A 17,953-nucleotide genomic window follows, 5' to 3' on the forward strand; every position below is an offset into this window, starting at 1 on the left:
TGATCACAAACATGCTTTCAGGCATAACAGAACTTCAGAAGGAGTCTTTCCTGGATTTGTGGGGCAGGGCTATGAACCCTGAGTAGGGTTTAAGCCTGTTTTAGCACTTGCCTGAGATGAACCACCAGTGAACAAGCAGACAAAGGGCAGTGGGACACGGGGCAGGTGGAGGTGAGGGGCAGGTTCACACCAAGAGGAGCAAAGCCTTTTTGGAATCCCCTTTCAAGCATGTTTACTGTTGTTGGGCATGGTCTGTGTTAGGCTGGGATCACATTCCTGCAGGACCTGGCTCTGCCTGGCTTTGCCCAGCTCAGCTCTGGGGTCACTTTTATCTGGGCCCTCCTTGCTCACAGTGTCTGCTTACTGAAACCTGGTTCAACAAAGCTTTTAAGCACGGCTTGAAAATTAATCTCACGCTTTGTTGAATAGAAATGGTTTAAATTGAAGCATCTGGGTAAGTGTCTGGCTGGAGTAAGTGATGTCATTATGAGCAGCTTTGGAAAAGCCCATCAATTGTGTGCTAATGCCTGAGCAACCCCAGGCAGGGCAATCTGACCTGGGAGCAAAGGATCCCAGGGACATGCACAGAAGGTTTTCTGGCTTTATCCACAGCCTAATTTACCAGTAATAGAGACCTGTATCACTGTCTTACACACCCATTCATCCTGCAGGAGTTCTGCTCAGTTTATTGGATGGATCACTATGAAGGAAGTTTGGCTCTGTTCATATCCATGTCTAAGCATGTCATAGTGTACAGGAAAAACACTTCTTTCCATCACATCCTGTTGTCTTTACCCTGTTCTTCTTGGATAAATTGCCTCTTGACTCAGATGTCAAGATTAGTTCCTTTTTTTATTAAAAGCTGGTAGGAACATGCAGCAAACATGTTGAATTTTCTGCAGCAAAAATGCCACCTCCAAGCTGTGGCCAAACTCAGCACCAAGTTTTAACAGGGAGCTCAGGGAAATAATTAGGTATGTAAAACTTGTCAACAGCAATGAGGACTCATGTCCATCACCAGAAATGTAACTTATGACTGAAGAAACATATTGCTTGGGGCCACATCCAGCACAGATTGCTTTGTGTAAGATCCCACTGAGTTCAGTGGGAATTCCTTTATGGAAACAGTGGGATGTGGCACCCTGGTCATTGCTTCTTAAGGGACTTCAATGACCTCAATGACTCCTCTGACTGTAGCTGCCCCACAAAACAAGGGGGGTGGTCTGAAGGTTTTCCATGACGTGGTTCTGAGGTGAATGTGTGAGTGATGTAGAAAATCCAGGTGAGAATTAAGTGGGTCATCTGAAGTGCTTGGGAATAAACTCCTCACCCTGCACTGCCCAACTGTCGATTTTAGATAGATTTACAGGGGAAAAAAATGTTTTCCTTAATTTGCAGAGTTATATTCATCTTCTTGAGACAATTATCCATATCCTGGCACATGGAAATGTAAATTTTATTTAGGTGTGCTCTCTGAAGAGAGATCAGAGGAATCTTAAATGTCTTAAAGCAAATCAAACTCTCCAGATATGGTTGTGCTTTTGAATATGCAAAATCTCATGACTGGAAGGTCTTTTAGCCAGGAGTGTCTGAGCTGATAATGTTGTTTAGGCCATTGACAGTCCCAGAGTTCCTCTTCCCACAATGCAGATGTTCACAGTGATGAAATACTATTTATGAGTAAAGAAAGATGCTGTTACAATAGTCTGGTAATGAAGGGAGAATTCTGTGGCTTCATTGCTTCTTTGTTAAACACAAAACCCAATAAAGGGATTTGGAGGATGTCTGGGAGGGATAACTGGGAGAGAGTGAAAAAACAGGGAAAAGGAGAGAATGGTTGAATGGTATAGATGAGAACACACAGAGGCAATTCCCTCTGGTTTGTATTTTGATCACATAGCAGTGTTACTCTGGAGTAACTCCTTGAAGCTAATAGTTTATAAAACAAAATTAGTCTGGAGAGAAAAACCAAGATTACAAATTTGTAAGAGGGGAAGAGGAATTTGACCTCATCGAGAGACATTAGTGAGGAATAACTGGGGGGGAAATTCTCAGAAGTTGTGAATTGCACTTTGAAAATGGATGTAGGATCTACCTGCCTCTGCTGTCAGTATTTCAGGAAAGCACCAGTACAAGAAGCTTTGTGCAAGCTGCTCCTCCAGGGCCTTGGCAGTCGGGGCTGAGCTTGTCAGTGCCCCAGCAGTGCCAGAACCACCCCAGTGAGACCAGCACAGACACAGCCAATGCAACATTTGACACATTTAAAGCCAGGGATGCTTCAGCTTTTAAGCTTTCTATCTTTTCTGAAAATAAGATTTAGATTCCTGATCTGAAGAGCTGTGGAAGGTTTCCTTGTGGCAGCGATTTGTGTTTCCCTGGGTGAGGTGGATCTTCCCTTTGGCTGCTGTGGCCAGTTTAAAAGGTGACAGTCACTGCATTGGGTTTGCATGGCCAGGTTTTGGTAGTGGGGGACTACAGGGGTGGGAAGCTTCTGTGAGAAGCTGCTGGAAGCTTTGCCCATGTCCCATGGAACCAAAAGCCAGATGACTCTGTGCTGGCCGAGGTCGAGTCCATCAGCGATGGTGGTAGAGCCTCTGGAATAACAGAGTTATGATGGAAAAAAACCCAAAACTGTGCATTTGCAGCTGGTGGGAGGAGTGAGAACATGTGAGAGGAACAGCTCTGCAGACCCCAAGGTTGTATTTTCTCTCCCCTGTCCAGCTGAGGGGAGGAGGGGCTTTGGTGGGCACCCGGTGCCCAGCCAGGGACAACCCACCACAGTCACTGTCCAGGCAGCACATTTGGACTCACAGTTTGCAGGCTGTGGTTAGTGCAGTCTCTGCAATGATTGGTGATTTCAGGGTGTTGTTTTCTAAAGAAGTTGAAGGCGCTCTGCAATGAACTCCTGAAATACTGTGTACCATGTTTAACTCTTTTGCAAAGTGTTCAGGAGCATCAGCTCTGTGAGGAGGTGAGCACTGTGCTATTAAAACAGTGCCTTTTCAAAGCTCTGAGCTGCTGCTAAAATGTTACAATAAAAAAGTCATTCCATCCCAAACACATTATCAGTTAATGCAAACACAGGATTTTTAAAAAGCCATTACACTCCTTGGTGCTCAGAGCAAGGAAACAATAGAGTGACTGCAACCTCATCCCGGTGACCTCCTGTGGGACCCAGTGTTCCTCTGGAAGAGTGTCACAGCGGGATTGTGACTCTAATTAGGGGACAATGGGCAGCAAGAGCTCCAGAACTTTTAAACAGGGTCAGGAGAACCTTTTGATCAACTAATAGAGTCATGTTGGGATGAAAATCGTGAATGTTAAAAGCCCATTTCAAAGCAGCATTGGAATAGAATAAGCAACACTTCAAGCACCTGAGATCAAATAAGCAATTGTTTTGGAGAAATCCTTGATCAAAGAGGCAGCATCATCAGGCTGGGAGAGGGTGAAATAAGCCTCCAAAATTCTATATATCTCAAAGCATGATACTGCACAGCCACGAGCAGCTGCACCGTGCAGGAGCTGAGGATCCATCCCTACCTTCAGCACTACAGGAAACAACAGAAGTATTTTCCTACTTGAGTTCCAGATGCAGGGAGAAAAAAGGATGTTACTGAGGGGAAAATGCAATATGCTGAGCATCTGGTGAGGCACTCACAGGCAGGGTGAGATCTCAGCTACAGGAATGGCTCCCCCACGTCTCCCTGAGCCAGTGCCAGGCAGCAGAGAGGCAGGGAAGATTTGGCTATTAGGAGGTGCAATGAAATATCCTTGTGCTGGAGAGAATTAACATGACTAAGTGCAGGCTTCAGCTTCTTGACTTTTTGTGTGTTTTGCACTTACGTAACATAATGTAGCAGTAAATAATGTGGTATTGCATTAGACCATATGTTGAACGTCTGCATGAGTGATGTCACACGCTAATTATCATGAACAAATGACCCATGATTTAAAGAACAGTATTTTAGAGATGTGCAAGTTTTAACCCTGTTTTGAGTGAAAAGGTGCAGCAAGTGCCAAGCAAGTCCTTGGTGGCAAGGCTGGTGAGGTCGGTGCGGGTTCTCAGTCCATGGGATAGGGATCAACAGGGATCCTGGCTGGGACAGAGCTGGAGACAAACACATCTCCAGCAAGCTCAGGCAGGGGCTGAGGGTCCAGGGCTGAGCTGAAATGCAACCTCTGAGTCTCTGGGCTGTGGGTGGTGGTGCCAGGGGAGGCTGGGCAGGGCTGTCACGGCCCAGCAGTGCCCCCAGGACCCTGATGGTGCAGCCCAGTATGGACAGCAGGGCTGGAATGGAACTGCCAGAGCGTTCTCTCCGGTGATGCACTTCCAGGTTGTCCGGGAACAGCCCTGGAAGTCACTTTGAGCTGTGATAACCCTCTCCAGAGGGTTTGGTGTCTCAGGTCACACACGGAATCGAGGTTGGAAGAGACCTCCACGATCATCCAGCCCAACCCTGTAGCATTGGTTCAGTTTGACCAGCATTTGTCTTTTGGTTACCAAATGTAACTTCCTTCCAAGCCAACTTCTTAACCATCCCATCTTTGATAACCTTCCTGAGAGTGATGGGTCAGATTTGGAACACATTGTCCCCTTTGTGCAATGCAGAGGTTACAGGAGTGTCCAGCCCTTTAGACTTTGAGAGTTGTGTAACAAACTAATGTTTAGAGACTGTCATTCCTTGTTTCTCTTCTTAGAGTCAGGCACAGCATAGATATTTTTGATAAATTATTAAATACATCCACCAGGTAGTCAGGTTGAGCAGTGTTCATCCTAAAGGCTCAAAAAATAGTACACTGCAAGAGCAGTTTTTACTTATTATGCAAGTCTTCTTCTGCAAGCAGAAGTGAAGAGTGGGAGAGGTGGAGATACAATCCCATGTGTTGATGGAGTGATTACTTCAGGAATTCATTTATGTTTGCTAAAAAACTTTATGCAGATTTGTCCAGGTCATTTGGAACTCTGCCTCTCAACTGTGCACATGCTGAGGATTATGAAACCCCACTGAGTTCTCATCCTCTGAATTCTTTTTATCTTGTTTTCGCTTTAGACTGCATCACACTGAAATTTAGTGGGAATATGTTACATCCCTCACTGCAAAGTTACCATAATGCATTTAACATGGCCTGCATATCAATTACATCCCTGTGATGAAGAATACATGGATTAAAGAGTCTGGAACGACACATATGAAGAAATCAGGAATTTAGTTGGATTTTATAACTGTGGGCTTGGAGTCAGAGAGAAATAAAAATGCTTGGTTTTCAGTGAGAAATAAAAATGCTTGGTTTTCCTTCCCTTTCCTTCCTTGGGCAGCTGCCCAAATGTTGCATCTCTGAGTTAGGAGAGGGAGTTGGGTTTGGCTGCTGTACAGATTCCACATTCACTGAGCTGCTTTCTTCATTTAGTGAGCTCTCTCTCTGAGCAACACTGGCTGCATTCATCTTTATTAGGCAGCAATGGGAGTCACTGCACGGGAAGCCTTGATCCTGAGTCCTGCATAAAACTGCAGCCTGCAGATGCTCTAATCCTGCAGCCTATTAGCACAATAAACTTATAATTGATATACAGGTATAAGACTTCCACATCACCCACCTGAAAGCCAGGAGTTCTGAAATTTAATAAACTGCCTGTGTCCTTGGAGCTGTGATCTCCCTTCATTGAGGAGAACAAAATGTCCATCAGTGCCCCTGACAATTATTAGAATCATTGTTAATGTACTATGGGAAGTAATTCACCATCAGGGCAATTTCTGAGACACAGTAGGCAAATTTAAAATATTTTATTGTGCTAATATTACAGTTACAAGTGATATTTTAGAGCAATTTGCCGTGATAATGTCAGTGCAGTGCTAAGACAAGTAGTTCCTTTTAGTGCTGTTCACAGAGAGGCTGATATCCACAGAAATGTAGCAAAGCCTCTGAAAGGCTGGTCTAATACAACGAGAAAAGGAAAATCAGTGTGATATGGCATAATTGTGAAGAGGAAAATGCTGGATGGGTTTCTCTGAGCGCGTGTCGGTGCCTGCTTTGGAGCAGTGCTGGGTAACATATTGCAGCCACACACCCCATTGACTGCACAACAGCTCTGGTGCAGTGTCATTTCCATCTTCTCCTCCCTAAGAAAAATAGAAACTCCATAAACACATGCAAAAATAGTTCACTTACCTCCAAGGCACTGTTTCCCCACATTTCTGGGATATTAAGACAAACTAATCATGTCTGTAATAAAGAAATGCTGTTTTCCCTCAGCAGTGTGCAAGGGAAGCACCATCTTCCTGGAGATGTGTATTTGATGAACTGCAGCAATGATTGTTTGATTGATTTAACTATCAGAGAGGTTATAATAATAATAAACCAATTCAAAACATCATTAACTAGCAGAGCATTTGAAATAATACAAATGAGACATTGATTCATGGGCATGTTCAAGTTTACCTTCATGTGCTGTTGGGGTCCTGAAATATTTAGAGCCAGTTTACACATAATTATGGGCACTTGTGTGGTGCTGCTTTCTCAGGGAGATTCTTGATCATAACTAGTTTGTAGCCAAGCAGAAAACAAAAGGAGCATCTTTTGTCCCTGAAACATAGACAGAAAAGAAACAGAAGGAGTCAGGAAAAATGTGGAAGTTTACAGAGAGCTCAGCATGGGATGAGAATGGGAACCACCTCCAGCCATCCTTATGGAATGGCTGTTGGAACAGTGCATATTGGGCAATGAGTGACCTCAGGCTTGGTTTGGAAGGCTTTGGAAAGCAGTGGTTCAGCAATGATGTTCTTCGTGATGCCTTTTTTTTGTGCTCCTTCCCCCGGGGGTGTCTCGGTCCTGCATGTGTGCGTCAGTGCCCTTGTGCCTCTTGGTGCAGACACGTTCCAGGGATATCTGGGAGCTGTGGGTGCCCAGGGCAAGTGCTGACCTCTGAGGCACTTCTGTGTGAGGCTGCCATGGGATCAGAGAATTGGAATGTACAACTGCATCCATTTGCTCGGGGAAACATCCATGTTTCCATGGCTGTGTCCCGCAGGCCACACCACACCAGGACAGTTGGGAGGATCATCAGCATAAATGCAGACTTTGTCATGGTGGCTTGCCCATCTCTCCTTCCTTCTGACACTGTGACATCCTTTACATCCAGTGGGGAAATCTGATCCTTGCAGAGAGTTTAGAAGCCACAGAAGAAGCTCCTCTTGTCCTCCTGAACCCACCAGAGACCAGGTGGCCATTAAGTGGCTATTGGAGGTTTCATTCACATTTTCTACAGTTCCTCTTTTTTTGTGGCAACACAGGACTTTCTTTAACTAGGCCACACATTTATGATCAGATACTTTTATCCTTTCTTGCCAGACCCAAAGTCTTTTCTCCTGTCCATAATATTCTTTGCCTGATTCTCCTTCCTAATCAGTGTAGGCAGTTTTATTAGTTACAGGATCTAATTTAACATCAAAAGAATCAGACCACCTCTCTGGTGTGTGTGAATGACTGGCAGACCTGATTCAGGGAACACATTTAGGATTTCATAGGAACCAGGGTTTCTGTCTTCCAGCATCACTGCCTTAAATGCAGGGGAGAGCTGAGGGAAACCATGGTGGGTACAAAAGCAGCAGTAAAGACTTTTTTTTTTTTGTGCCAGATCCCAAAAGTGTGCCTGTGAAAATATTTCCTGAGGCAGCTCTCCGTCAGCGCTCCTCTTAAACCTTTTAAGTCAACGTGTAATCTGGTAAATCTCATTCATCCAGATAGATGGATTTGAATGGGAACTCACCCTGCGAGGGAAGACTGGCCAGGAGAAGATAACAGTTCTTATTTGTCATTCTCTGTTATTGTAACCATATTACAGGGGATAATGAAGTGCAAGGGACAGCAATTAGTTGGTGGCAGCACAAATGATAAGCACAGCACCAGCACTTCCATAGACTGTGGTGAGCAACGCAGCCTATTGATTTAACAGCAGCTTTTCTCCCTTTCACTCCCTGGTAAAAAACAACACTGAGATTTATGTGAGCAGGACTGTTTTGGAATACAGATCAGGCTGGAGGAATGCTGGTGTGAATCCTTGGATGCTCACAGTTTAAAAAAGACCAGGCTAGGTTAATTCATAAAGTGCTTTCCAAAGCAGGCTGAATGCCGTGTGCTGCTCAGTGGGGCTCCTTGGCTTTGTTCCTCACACCTGACTGCCTATTAATCTGCCTTTTAACTGGGCCTGCATGGAGCCACACATGCTTGGAGCCACCAGCAATGGATCTCTCTCCAGGCCTCTCTGAACTGGGTCACCCTTTAGCTGTTGGTTGGCGTTAAATTATTTCCTTTTTGATTCCCAAGCCTCTCCGTGGGGCTGTCTATTGTCATGTGCTGGCACTGAGATTGTGGAACAGATTATGGGCAATCTGTCAGTTCAGGCTGTTCAAGGATAGATGAAAAATTAGCCACGTGTTGCTCTCTCACACTGAGAAATTTGAACAAAGACAACAGAAAAACTAGTCTTCTCCCATTTATTATTCCATTATTATTGCCTATTAAAATAAGGTAAATAAAGCATGAAGTGCACCTTGAATAAAGAACTCTATTGATGTCTGCCATTTGGAATGATCTGAATGTTCATGTGGATCTCAATGGAGAATAATTTCAGCTGTCTTGAGTCAGGTTCCACAGACCACTTAGAAGCTGAACCCCATCCCAAAAATCACCTTTGGTTGCCCCTAAGAACACACTTCATCTGTAGGGATTGAGGCTAAATGACTACAGGTGATTATGCATTTAGATTAGTTTGTAATTAATGTCTCCTGGCACAATTTAAATCATTTGCTTCCTCTTTTCACTTGAAAACGAGAATCCAGAAGAATTTATTGTTGATCTCGGGGGGGTATTTTAAGGTCAGTCCAAATCACAGGCCTGGAATACAACCAGGCCATGAACATTGTAGGAATAATTGTATGGACTTCCTGAAGTGTCCTAGGCCAGGTTGGACAGGGCTTGGAGCAACTTGGTCTAGTGGGAGGTGTCCCTGGGTGATCTTTGAGATCCCTGCCAGCCCAAACCATTCCAGGATCCTGTGATTCTCCATTCCTTCCTCCCCAGTGCTGGGTTGTGTAACAGAGTGAGTCGCAGGCTCTGCCTTTAGCAGGGTAGGGCTTTTTTTGGGCTTGTCTCTGATGAATAGATATTGTCTGCCAGGGAATATGTTTAATATTTTCACCTGATGCTGTAGGTTAAAAAGAGAATTGTGTTGGAAATTTAGTTCTGCAAAACATGCAGTGAGATGATAAATGCCATGAAAAACAACTCCAGTCACTGCAATGCTTAATGTTTTCTAGTCTTGATTTTATATCAGTTCCCAGTTATCACTATAATGTTCATGTATTTAGAAGACACATAAGCAAATTAAGAATTGAATAGATATTTCAGAGCTTAGAATAAACAATACTAATAACTTTTCTACAGCATTAAGGAAGCCTGGTTTTATGTCCTAAAAAAGGACATTCTGGCAGTGGCTGAACAAGGATGAGAAAGTTGTTTTGAGTGGGGAATTAGCTGGTGGAGTGATTTATTAAGGGACAAGGGATCCCTCCCAGCCCTGTCCCTGGTTTAGATGGTCTCTCTTGCTGTCTCTTGTCCAGTGCAGTCACTGGAAGATCCTCAGCTCTTGGTTAAAACCAGAAGCAGCCCCATAAATGCTGCACCTCCTCTGCCCTCTGGCAAGTTGTAGGAGTAATGATCCAAAAGGGTTTAGGAGTTTTATTGCAGCAGGGAGGCAGCAGGGGTCAAATCTGCACCAGAAAACCTATAACTAAGTCTGTAATTCTTTTATGGGCAAAGCTGCAGGGATTTCTACTTGATTAAGGGTTGCATGATTGAGGCCAGTGACATTAACAGGCACAGTGTCCCCTCTGCATCTAAAATAGTGATCAAACATGACAGGCAAAGCCGTGTAATAGCAAAATCTCAACACTTTCCTGCTGGCAGGAGTGGCTTCATGCTTCCCATACACACGCCAGCTCTATAAATTGAATTTATTTCTCATTTTTTTCTGCCATCCAGGCGGTTTTTGGAGCTGCCCTGTTGTATTTAATGTGTGTCTTTTGCCTGTCCAGGCTCTGCCCCTCCCCGGCGTGGTTTGGGGGCTGCCTGATCAATAAACATCTCTGCTCAAGTGACAAATTGATTCTGTTCAGTCTACCCTGCGTTTCTCTCCCTTCATGTGTGTGAGGAGGAGGGGGTTTCTCACCCTTCCCTGTGCTGGGCCAACCGGAATTCCCAAATCCTTCCCGAGATTTGCTGTTAAGTTTGTCTCGTGGCCACATAAAATGGGAACCGGTGGGATCCTTATCATTTGAAACCATTTATGTTCTGGCAGTTAAGAGCAGTAAAACAGAGACTGTCCATGCAGAAGGAACCTACCCTTGTAATTACAATTTGCCTGTGAATATTCATGGTTGTGCAATTAGGGGAGGAATTATAGACTTAAGTGACCACTTGGGCACTTTATGGCCAAATGAAAAAGTAACTATTCATAGGTACAGGTGCATCTCTGTTTGCTTTAAAAGACACAACAAAGAGCTGTTGGATCCCCAGTGGAACCATTGGTTCCCTTCCCCAGGAGACAAGAGGACTGGCTTGTGCTGAAGGAAGGATTTTTATCCTTGCTGCACAAAACCTTACCAGGATTGTTTTCCAGTTACTGTTTTGAGCATCAGCACAAGTTCAGGAATGCATTGATCTGAAACTTTACTTATAATTCCCTAAATATATCCACAGTTTACTCTGTTTTGCAGCCAGTTTTGCTGAGACACAGAAGTGCCAAGTGCTTTGCCACTTGGTTTAGCTTTTTTTTCCCTCTAAAAAGTCCATTAACAAACACTTTTATTGTTCTTAAGGGTTTGTGACACACATGAAATGTAGAACTTGCATTTCTTCAGAGCCAGTTAATGAACTGAGTGTGCATTGCTGTCTGTTGGAATCTGTCCCTGAGATTTCCAATTCCTTTTGCTTAATTTCCATGTTCTGGAAGTTTTAAAACTGTCAGCAAAGATGTTTTACCAGACTTCACATTCCGGCAGGAACCTGAACCCTGGTTTCATTAAGTGTGGAAAGGGATGCCAGTTACATTCCTTTTCCTCAGATCCCATAGGAGGAAGTATAGGTGGGCAAATCCCATTGGTGAGCAAAAGCTGCTGCTGCAAGAAAAAAAGAGAGGTAAAATATGTATCCACTGGAGAAAAATTAAAAGAGCATTAGTCATCAATGCGGAACACACACACCACCTAATTAAATAATTGAAATTAAAGCAAATGGCATGAACTAATGAGTGTAGTTTGTGATGAACACTCAGCTCCCATTGTGCAGACAGACTTTACACGTTTTAGGTGAGACATTTTGGGGGGCAGAAGCTGTGTCTGAGTGTTTGTACCAGGGAGGAGGGCAGTGAGCAGGAGGTGGATCTCTGCCCTGGCATCCAGGTGTATCCCAGCCCTGCTTCCCTGCTGGGTGACCTTTGGGAAGTCACAGCTCCTTTTTGACAGTCTCTGGAAGCATTTTGTAGCCTCCTCTGGAGTAGCAATATTTAGGAACAAAGCATTATTGTCCCAGTAATGTGTGATTTGAGTGCTGCTTTATCCTGCAGGATGAGACTTAAACAGAATTTATGGGATATACTGGCTTGTGCTGGATCTCTGCACAGGAGTGAATCTTATCCAAGATCAATACAGTCATTCCCCTGTCCTGTGGTTTTTATGTCTTCCACAACATAAGGGAATCAGGTCCTTCCCCAACAAAAGCACTATGCCTCTGCCGTAATTGTTGAGCTTGGGAATTGGGTAAACGCTAAATTGTGGTTTTCCAGTGTTTTCCACTTCTGTAACCACTAATGAAATTACAGTCCTGCTCAGAACAGTGTGACATCCTGGCCACGTGAAAGGTATGTGGGAATTGTCAGCAAGCACAAGTTTTGAGTGGAAAAAGGTGCAAGTCTTCACCTGCTGACTAACAGGGCGGTGCAGTGTTTTCAGGAATGCACGAGGAGTGGTATTTTCAAGTTCTCATTTTGATTTTCCATAAGATCTGGCCACCTCTGATGGGCTGGGGGAGCCCAGCACCGCTCCAGCAGAGACTGGTGGGAACAGCAACTACAACAGTGAGTGGTTTCCAACAAATCCCATGGCTAATGTAGGGTGGTGGGATCTGAGGGAGCTGCTTCCAGCCTCTCCTGGTGCGTGGTTTCTCTCTGGAATGGCACATCATGCTCTGGACCCCAGACCTGGGGGGTGCTGAGCCAGAAACTCAAGGGACTTGAGTAGTTTCATACAGTGTTTCAGTTAGTTGGATTAACTTTTTAAACTTGTCCCAAACCTGTGCTTTAGGCAGCTGGATGGATGCAATTTGTAATTCCATGTCCTTAAACACTGTCCAGTGCTCACCTGGGCTATTGGACACCTCCAAAAAACCCACTGGAGACATGAGATGCCTTCTGCTTCTCTCTAACATGGTGTTCCTGGGGTTAAAGAGATGTCCTGACCTCTTCTGATCACTAAAGACATTGTGCAACTTCTTATTAAACCAGCTCTGGGTCACTATGTCCTGGCCAGATTTCAACTTGGCTAATCACTCAGGGTCCAGAATTGGAAATTATCACTCATTTTATGTATCATCCCATTCCATTCCACTAAAGACCTCGTGGCACTTTACACTAAACCACTCTAGGTTAGTATGTCCTGGCCAGATTTCAACTTGGGTAATCACTCAGGGCCCAGAATTGGAAATTATCACTCATTTTATGTATCATCCCATTCCACTAAAGACCTCGTGGCACTTTACACTAAACCACTCTAGGTTAGTATGTCCTGGCCAAATTTCAACTTGGATAATCACCCAGGGCCCAGAATTGGAAGTTACCACCCATTTTATGTATCATCCCATTCCACTCTGATGCCAGTCAGGAGGAGCAGTGTTCCTGGTGATGAGTATCAGGAACACTCTGAGGACCAACCTTCTGGCAGCAGCTGCCTGTGGTAGAACTGCACCCACTTACACCCAGAACAAATTTGATCTCAGTTCCTCATGCAAAGCATCTGCTGGGAGCACGTAGTGCAGGCTGGGAAAACAGCACCTCCAATGCACCGGTGTTTGCTCCTTTAATATATTTTGGCATCTGTGTGGGTTTGTTTACAAAGCACGTGGAGTTAAATGTCATTGAAAAATATAATTAAAAATCAATTAAGAGACCATTTTAAAAACAAGGGGTTGTAAAAAATGGAATTTACAATAATAACCAGACTAAGCATTTGGCATTTACATGTCTGCACCAAATAGCAATTCCCTTGTTAGCTGTGCTTGAGTGACAAGGTACTCCCTTATCTCCTGGATATAAATTCCAATATTCTTGTTATTACCGGGACAAATAAATACCTGCATAAAGACTTCTTGCACTGCCAGCTAACACCAGCTGATTAAATTCAGGCAATTGTTTTTTTGTTCTTGTCTGGGCCCAGTGCCAAAGGTATCCCATTGTACAAAGGGCCAGATTTTGCACTCAGCTCATGCTCGGTTAATGCAAGGTAAATACTGTGCTACTGATACAAAATCTGAGCACAGAGAGATGTTTTGAGATGTTTTAATCTCCCATATGAAACCTGAACATATTTAGAAGCAGGAATGGAAGAGGTGTTTGGCCTGGAACACGATCTGATGGTGATTGCAGCTGCTGTGACCAAACCTCTCCAAGGTCGAAGGACACGGACACATGAGTTGTGCTTGGACCCTGTGAGGTACAGATGTCCCTGTGGTACATTTTGGCTTCCACAGAACTACAGCCAGAGAGACAAGTGGCAGTGTCTCCATAAATCCACTGGGATGTGTGTATGTCCGTGTGTAACTCGTGTGTATGATCTGGATCCACAGCCTTGCTCACATTACACAGTTGGAGCTCAAGGACTTGCTGTGGGATCAAACATCCCAAATTTATATCCAAACCTTAGGTCTTTCTACTTATCAGTACTCATGGTCTGCTTCCCCTTCCTCTTCCATCTTCATCATGAACAGTTGAGAGTATTCCTGAGGTTCTTGTAAAAGGAGCGGAGCTTAAATGTATAAAAATTTAAAAAATCATAAGCGCGTAGGACATACCAGGATGGGTGATAATGTCCAGCTGTGATGATTCCATGGTTGAAGGGAAAGGGGCAGGATGACTTTTTGAAAGCTCTGTGCTAGTGCCTGTGTCCATTCCTGTTCTCCTGCTGGCAAGGTGGTTGGTTCCCTCTTCCCTGCTTGGGAATCACCTGGGAGAACAGGGAGGTTCTGCTGCTGTGCCTCTTCAGGGGGGAGGTTGGAAGGTTGGTGGTAGTTGCTGCAGTGGACCATTTCTCCCAGGTTCTGGGTTAAAGTGATGTGTGAAACATCCCAGCCCCTCCTGTTTGATTCCTTGCTGATTGGGTTCCTCTCCAGGGTCTGGCTTTGCACAGTTTCGCTCTCACTCCTCATTACATGCGCAGACCAAAAAGAATCAAAGCCCTCTTGAAAATCTGACATTGCAGCCCTTTAGAATTTGGACGATATGAAGAGTCTGTTTCCCCTATTTCTGATTAATCAGAGGCTTCACATGTGCCACCCTGTGCTCTCATCAGTTTAAGATGCAGAAATCAGCTCCTTTCTTTTCCCATCCCTTCCTCCTTTGTCTCTTGAGATCGTCATTAAACTCTCACTGTAACACTCCATCTCAGTTTTCAGATCCACGGGTACACTTGCAGCAGCACCCTTACACATGTTTTATGGGGGGGATTGCTGCAAGTATTTGTTCCTTTTTAAGGATTTCTTGTCTCATTTTTTGTCCCATGTCCAGCCCAGTCACAGAGGTCTTTGCCTGTGCCATCCTTGCTCCACCCCAAGCAGGCACCACACTGGCTGAGCCCTCACCAGGCATCTTCCCTCTGAGCCAGGCCATTTTTTGCTCAGACTTGGAGAGAATGTGGGCTTTTTTTGTGTTTGCATATGAACATCTGCTTCAAAATCCCAAGCCAAGAAAGACAAGAAGCAAATTAAACTATTTGTTCTTCTTTCTCTCTCTTTAATATCAGTCATTCCTTACATGCTCTTTAAGCTTCCCCTTTTGATCAGGAGATATTAAAAATGGATCTAAACAACTCACATCTTAATCATATTCCTTTGTGAGAGCAGGGGAAGAGTGAGAGGGAGCTGGAGGGAAAAGCAAAAGCTGCTTTGCTGCTCATGTTCCTGCCAGTATCCGACACTATTAATTCCCTGCCCTGGGAGCAGGAGGAGTCCCTGTCCCTCCAGCCCAGCCCTGGTGCAGAGCACGAGGCCTCTGTGACATTCTGCACCTTGAAATCAATCTCTGCCTGTGCTGGAGCAGCCTGAGAACAATTCCCTGTTGCTCTTTGATTTGTGCTTGAGACCTGGAAAAGGGAGCTGTGAGGATGACTCAGATATTCCTTCTTCCTCCTGGGCTTTCTTGCTGTGCCAGTCACTCTTCTGGATGCCTCTGTTGCAAATTCTCAAAAATGTCTTTAAGAAAAGTCCTAGAAAATGTCTTTAAGAAAAATGAAAAATGTTTTCACAATCCTGTGCAGATTTTGGACAAGATTGTTTACTTCAGTAGGCAAAACAATAAATTATGGTGCTATTTGGATTCAATCAATGAAAAATTAAAAGAGAATAAAATAAGGTTTAGCTTTTCACAGGAAATTGGTCATTCTACACAAACCTGAATTCATTCTTTGATGAGATCACAGATTTAGTTGCAAGGTCTATTAGAGTAGCCGTGCAAATAAAATACATTTTTGTGCCACGTTCGACTCAGTGCTGAAGGATATTCTGATTTAAAAAATTAGCACTATACAATTATCAATAACATGCATTAATAATTGAATAAAACTAAATGACAGATCTCAAAAAGCAGCTGTCAGTGTGGAATAAACATCAAATGTATTTCTGGTGGGCTTCTGCTATTAGACTCCCTCCTATCAATATTTACATTAATGATCGAGGAGTAAATATGAAATCACTGCAGCTCAAATTTGTGAATGACAGAAGAACTGGCAGAGCACTGGTGAGGACACAGCGTTCACAGGAGCCATCTAACCCAGCTGACTCATTATTTCAGCATTCCTAGAGGAAGGTTGAAATTTATCTCCATATTATTGGCATCCCTGCCCATGGCAGGGGGTTGGAACAAGACGATCTTGAAGGTCCCTTCCAACCCAAGCCATTCTCTCCCTTCCAACCCGAGTCTTTTTATAATTTCTAGGATCCTGTGATTTTCTGCAAGGAGCTGTGCTTGGTTCTGTGGGCTCTGGGAACTCACTGTGTGTGAGGCAGGAGATGACAGGGTTTGCCAAGCAAAGGGATCCGAGGAAACAGTGGGTTTGTCCTTGGGCCAGGTGATTCTCTGCCCTTGAGTTTAACTGGCACAGCCTCGGTCGTGTCCCTGTCCCTGGAATCCAACATCTCTCCAATAAATGTGTCCAGTTTCCTGCTGGGCTGAGCCCCTGGGCTGGGTGACCCCAGGGTGCACCAGTGACAGGCTGAGCCCTGCCCTGTTTCCTGGGGTTTCCCTGCTAAAGCTGGGGCTGATGAGGCCGGGGAGGTGGGCTGGGGGCTGATGGGAGCAGCATTTCCACACCCCTGCTGCCTCCCCCCAAGAGCCTTATCTGCTCAGCACAGGAGATTTCTGAGGAAAGAGGCTGTGAAGAACAAATGTGATCCCTTTTCTGCTGATGAGGCACCTCAGAGGTGAGAGGGCACCTTGAGAGGAGGCTCAAATGCTTGAAGACCCCACAGGTGAGCCCTGGATGATTTCCAGCAAAAAAACCAATTGGCACCTCATTTCCATGTATCTGAATTCAGTTCAGTGTTGTGGTTTTAGCAGAGAGTCAGCTTAGGTCAGTGCAAAGATTTTGATTTATTTAGTGAGCTTTGCACTGGGCTTTGCAGCCAAAGCCTTCTCTTTCCTCGTGCCTTAAGGACACTAAGGAATGGAATGTCATCCTTAAGGGAGGCACAGAACCAGGAGGATTTTTTTATACTTGTGTGAGTTCCAGTTTCATGGATAAGAGCTGCTCTTCCTCCTGCTCTCAGGTTGGCCATCTCTCAGTGATACTAAAAACCCTTGGAACAGGAATATTACAATGGTTTGGGGAAGATCTCACCGTACCCTTAAAGGGGTGTGAGGTTTAATGGGCAGCTCTGTAAATGGCTTTGGTTTATGGACTTCACACACTGTAAAAAGGCAGCTCACTACCCACAGTCTTAATTAGAGTGCTCTGGACTATTAAGGGGGATGTGGGAGCTTTGTCTGTGCCAGACAGAAATCACCTGGTGTAAATCTTATCTAGGATGCAGTTTGGGGGAAAAAAAAATCTCTATTTAGACTTCATGTTCCAAAAACATCTAATTGCAGTAAAGTGACAAACCAAGACATTTCAAGTCTCACACACAGCTCCTGCCAGAATAGTGCAGATCTGGGAGTGTTGGAGCTCCCACAGGAGTTAAATAATGGTATTTATAATCATTTGTAAAGCCAGTCCTGTGGTTGTGTAATAGGAATGAGCCTCACATCTCCTACAGCACAAACTTCCTAAATGAGGAATGAAGGAAGTTCACGTCTGGTCATGATTTACACACTGATTTTTGATTCCAGAGTCACATCTCGGTAACTTGCAAGCCAGAGGATCGTGACAGCAGCCCAGGCCTCCTCTTTCTTAGGACTCTGTGGGCACCTAATGAATTCACTGTGAATTTTCCACTGTCAGTTTAAAGTTTGACTCCATATGCCAAGATCAGTAGTTCTTTGTCTTTCCTTCTACTGAGGGAGCCTAAACCAAAGTGTCCCTGAATGCTGAGCACTAAAATAGCTAAACACAGCAGAGAAACCCTTAGTGAGCTGTCTGGCAGCCATCCCCTCTCCAATGTACTCTGCAGGTCCATGGTTACCAAAGGCCCCCTG

General features: G+C 44.5%; 1 protein-coding gene across 17 annotated transcripts in view; it reads left to right on the forward strand.

Moving 5' to 3' along the window:
• Nucleotides 1-17,953, forward strand: part of MEGF11 (multiple EGF like domains 11) — a 272,662-nt gene that overhangs the window by 136,515 nt on the left and 118,194 nt on the right. For 14 of the 17 annotated variants that reach the window (XR_005566394.1, XR_005566395.1, XR_005566396.1 and 11 more), the window contains one exon: nt 12,056-12,130. The exons of the other annotated variants lie outside the window; for them this stretch is intronic. Coding sequence is in view for 11 of the 14 variants with exons in the window: in XM_039389132.1 (XP_039245066.1) it covers nt 12,056-12,130 (75 nt within the window). In the remaining 3 variants the exon portion in view is untranslated. The remainder of the gene's footprint in view (nt 1-12,055; nt 12,131-17,953) is intronic. 17 annotated transcript variants of the gene reach the window in all.

The sequence above is a fragment of the Pipra filicauda genome, unplaced genomic scaffold, assembly GCF_003945595.2.
Source record: "Pipra filicauda isolate LSUMZ 115617 unplaced genomic scaffold, ASM394559v2 scaffold70_size2993248_pilon, whole genome shotgun sequence".
Lineage (NCBI taxonomy): Eukaryota > Metazoa > Chordata > Aves > Passeriformes > Pipridae > Pipra > Pipra filicauda.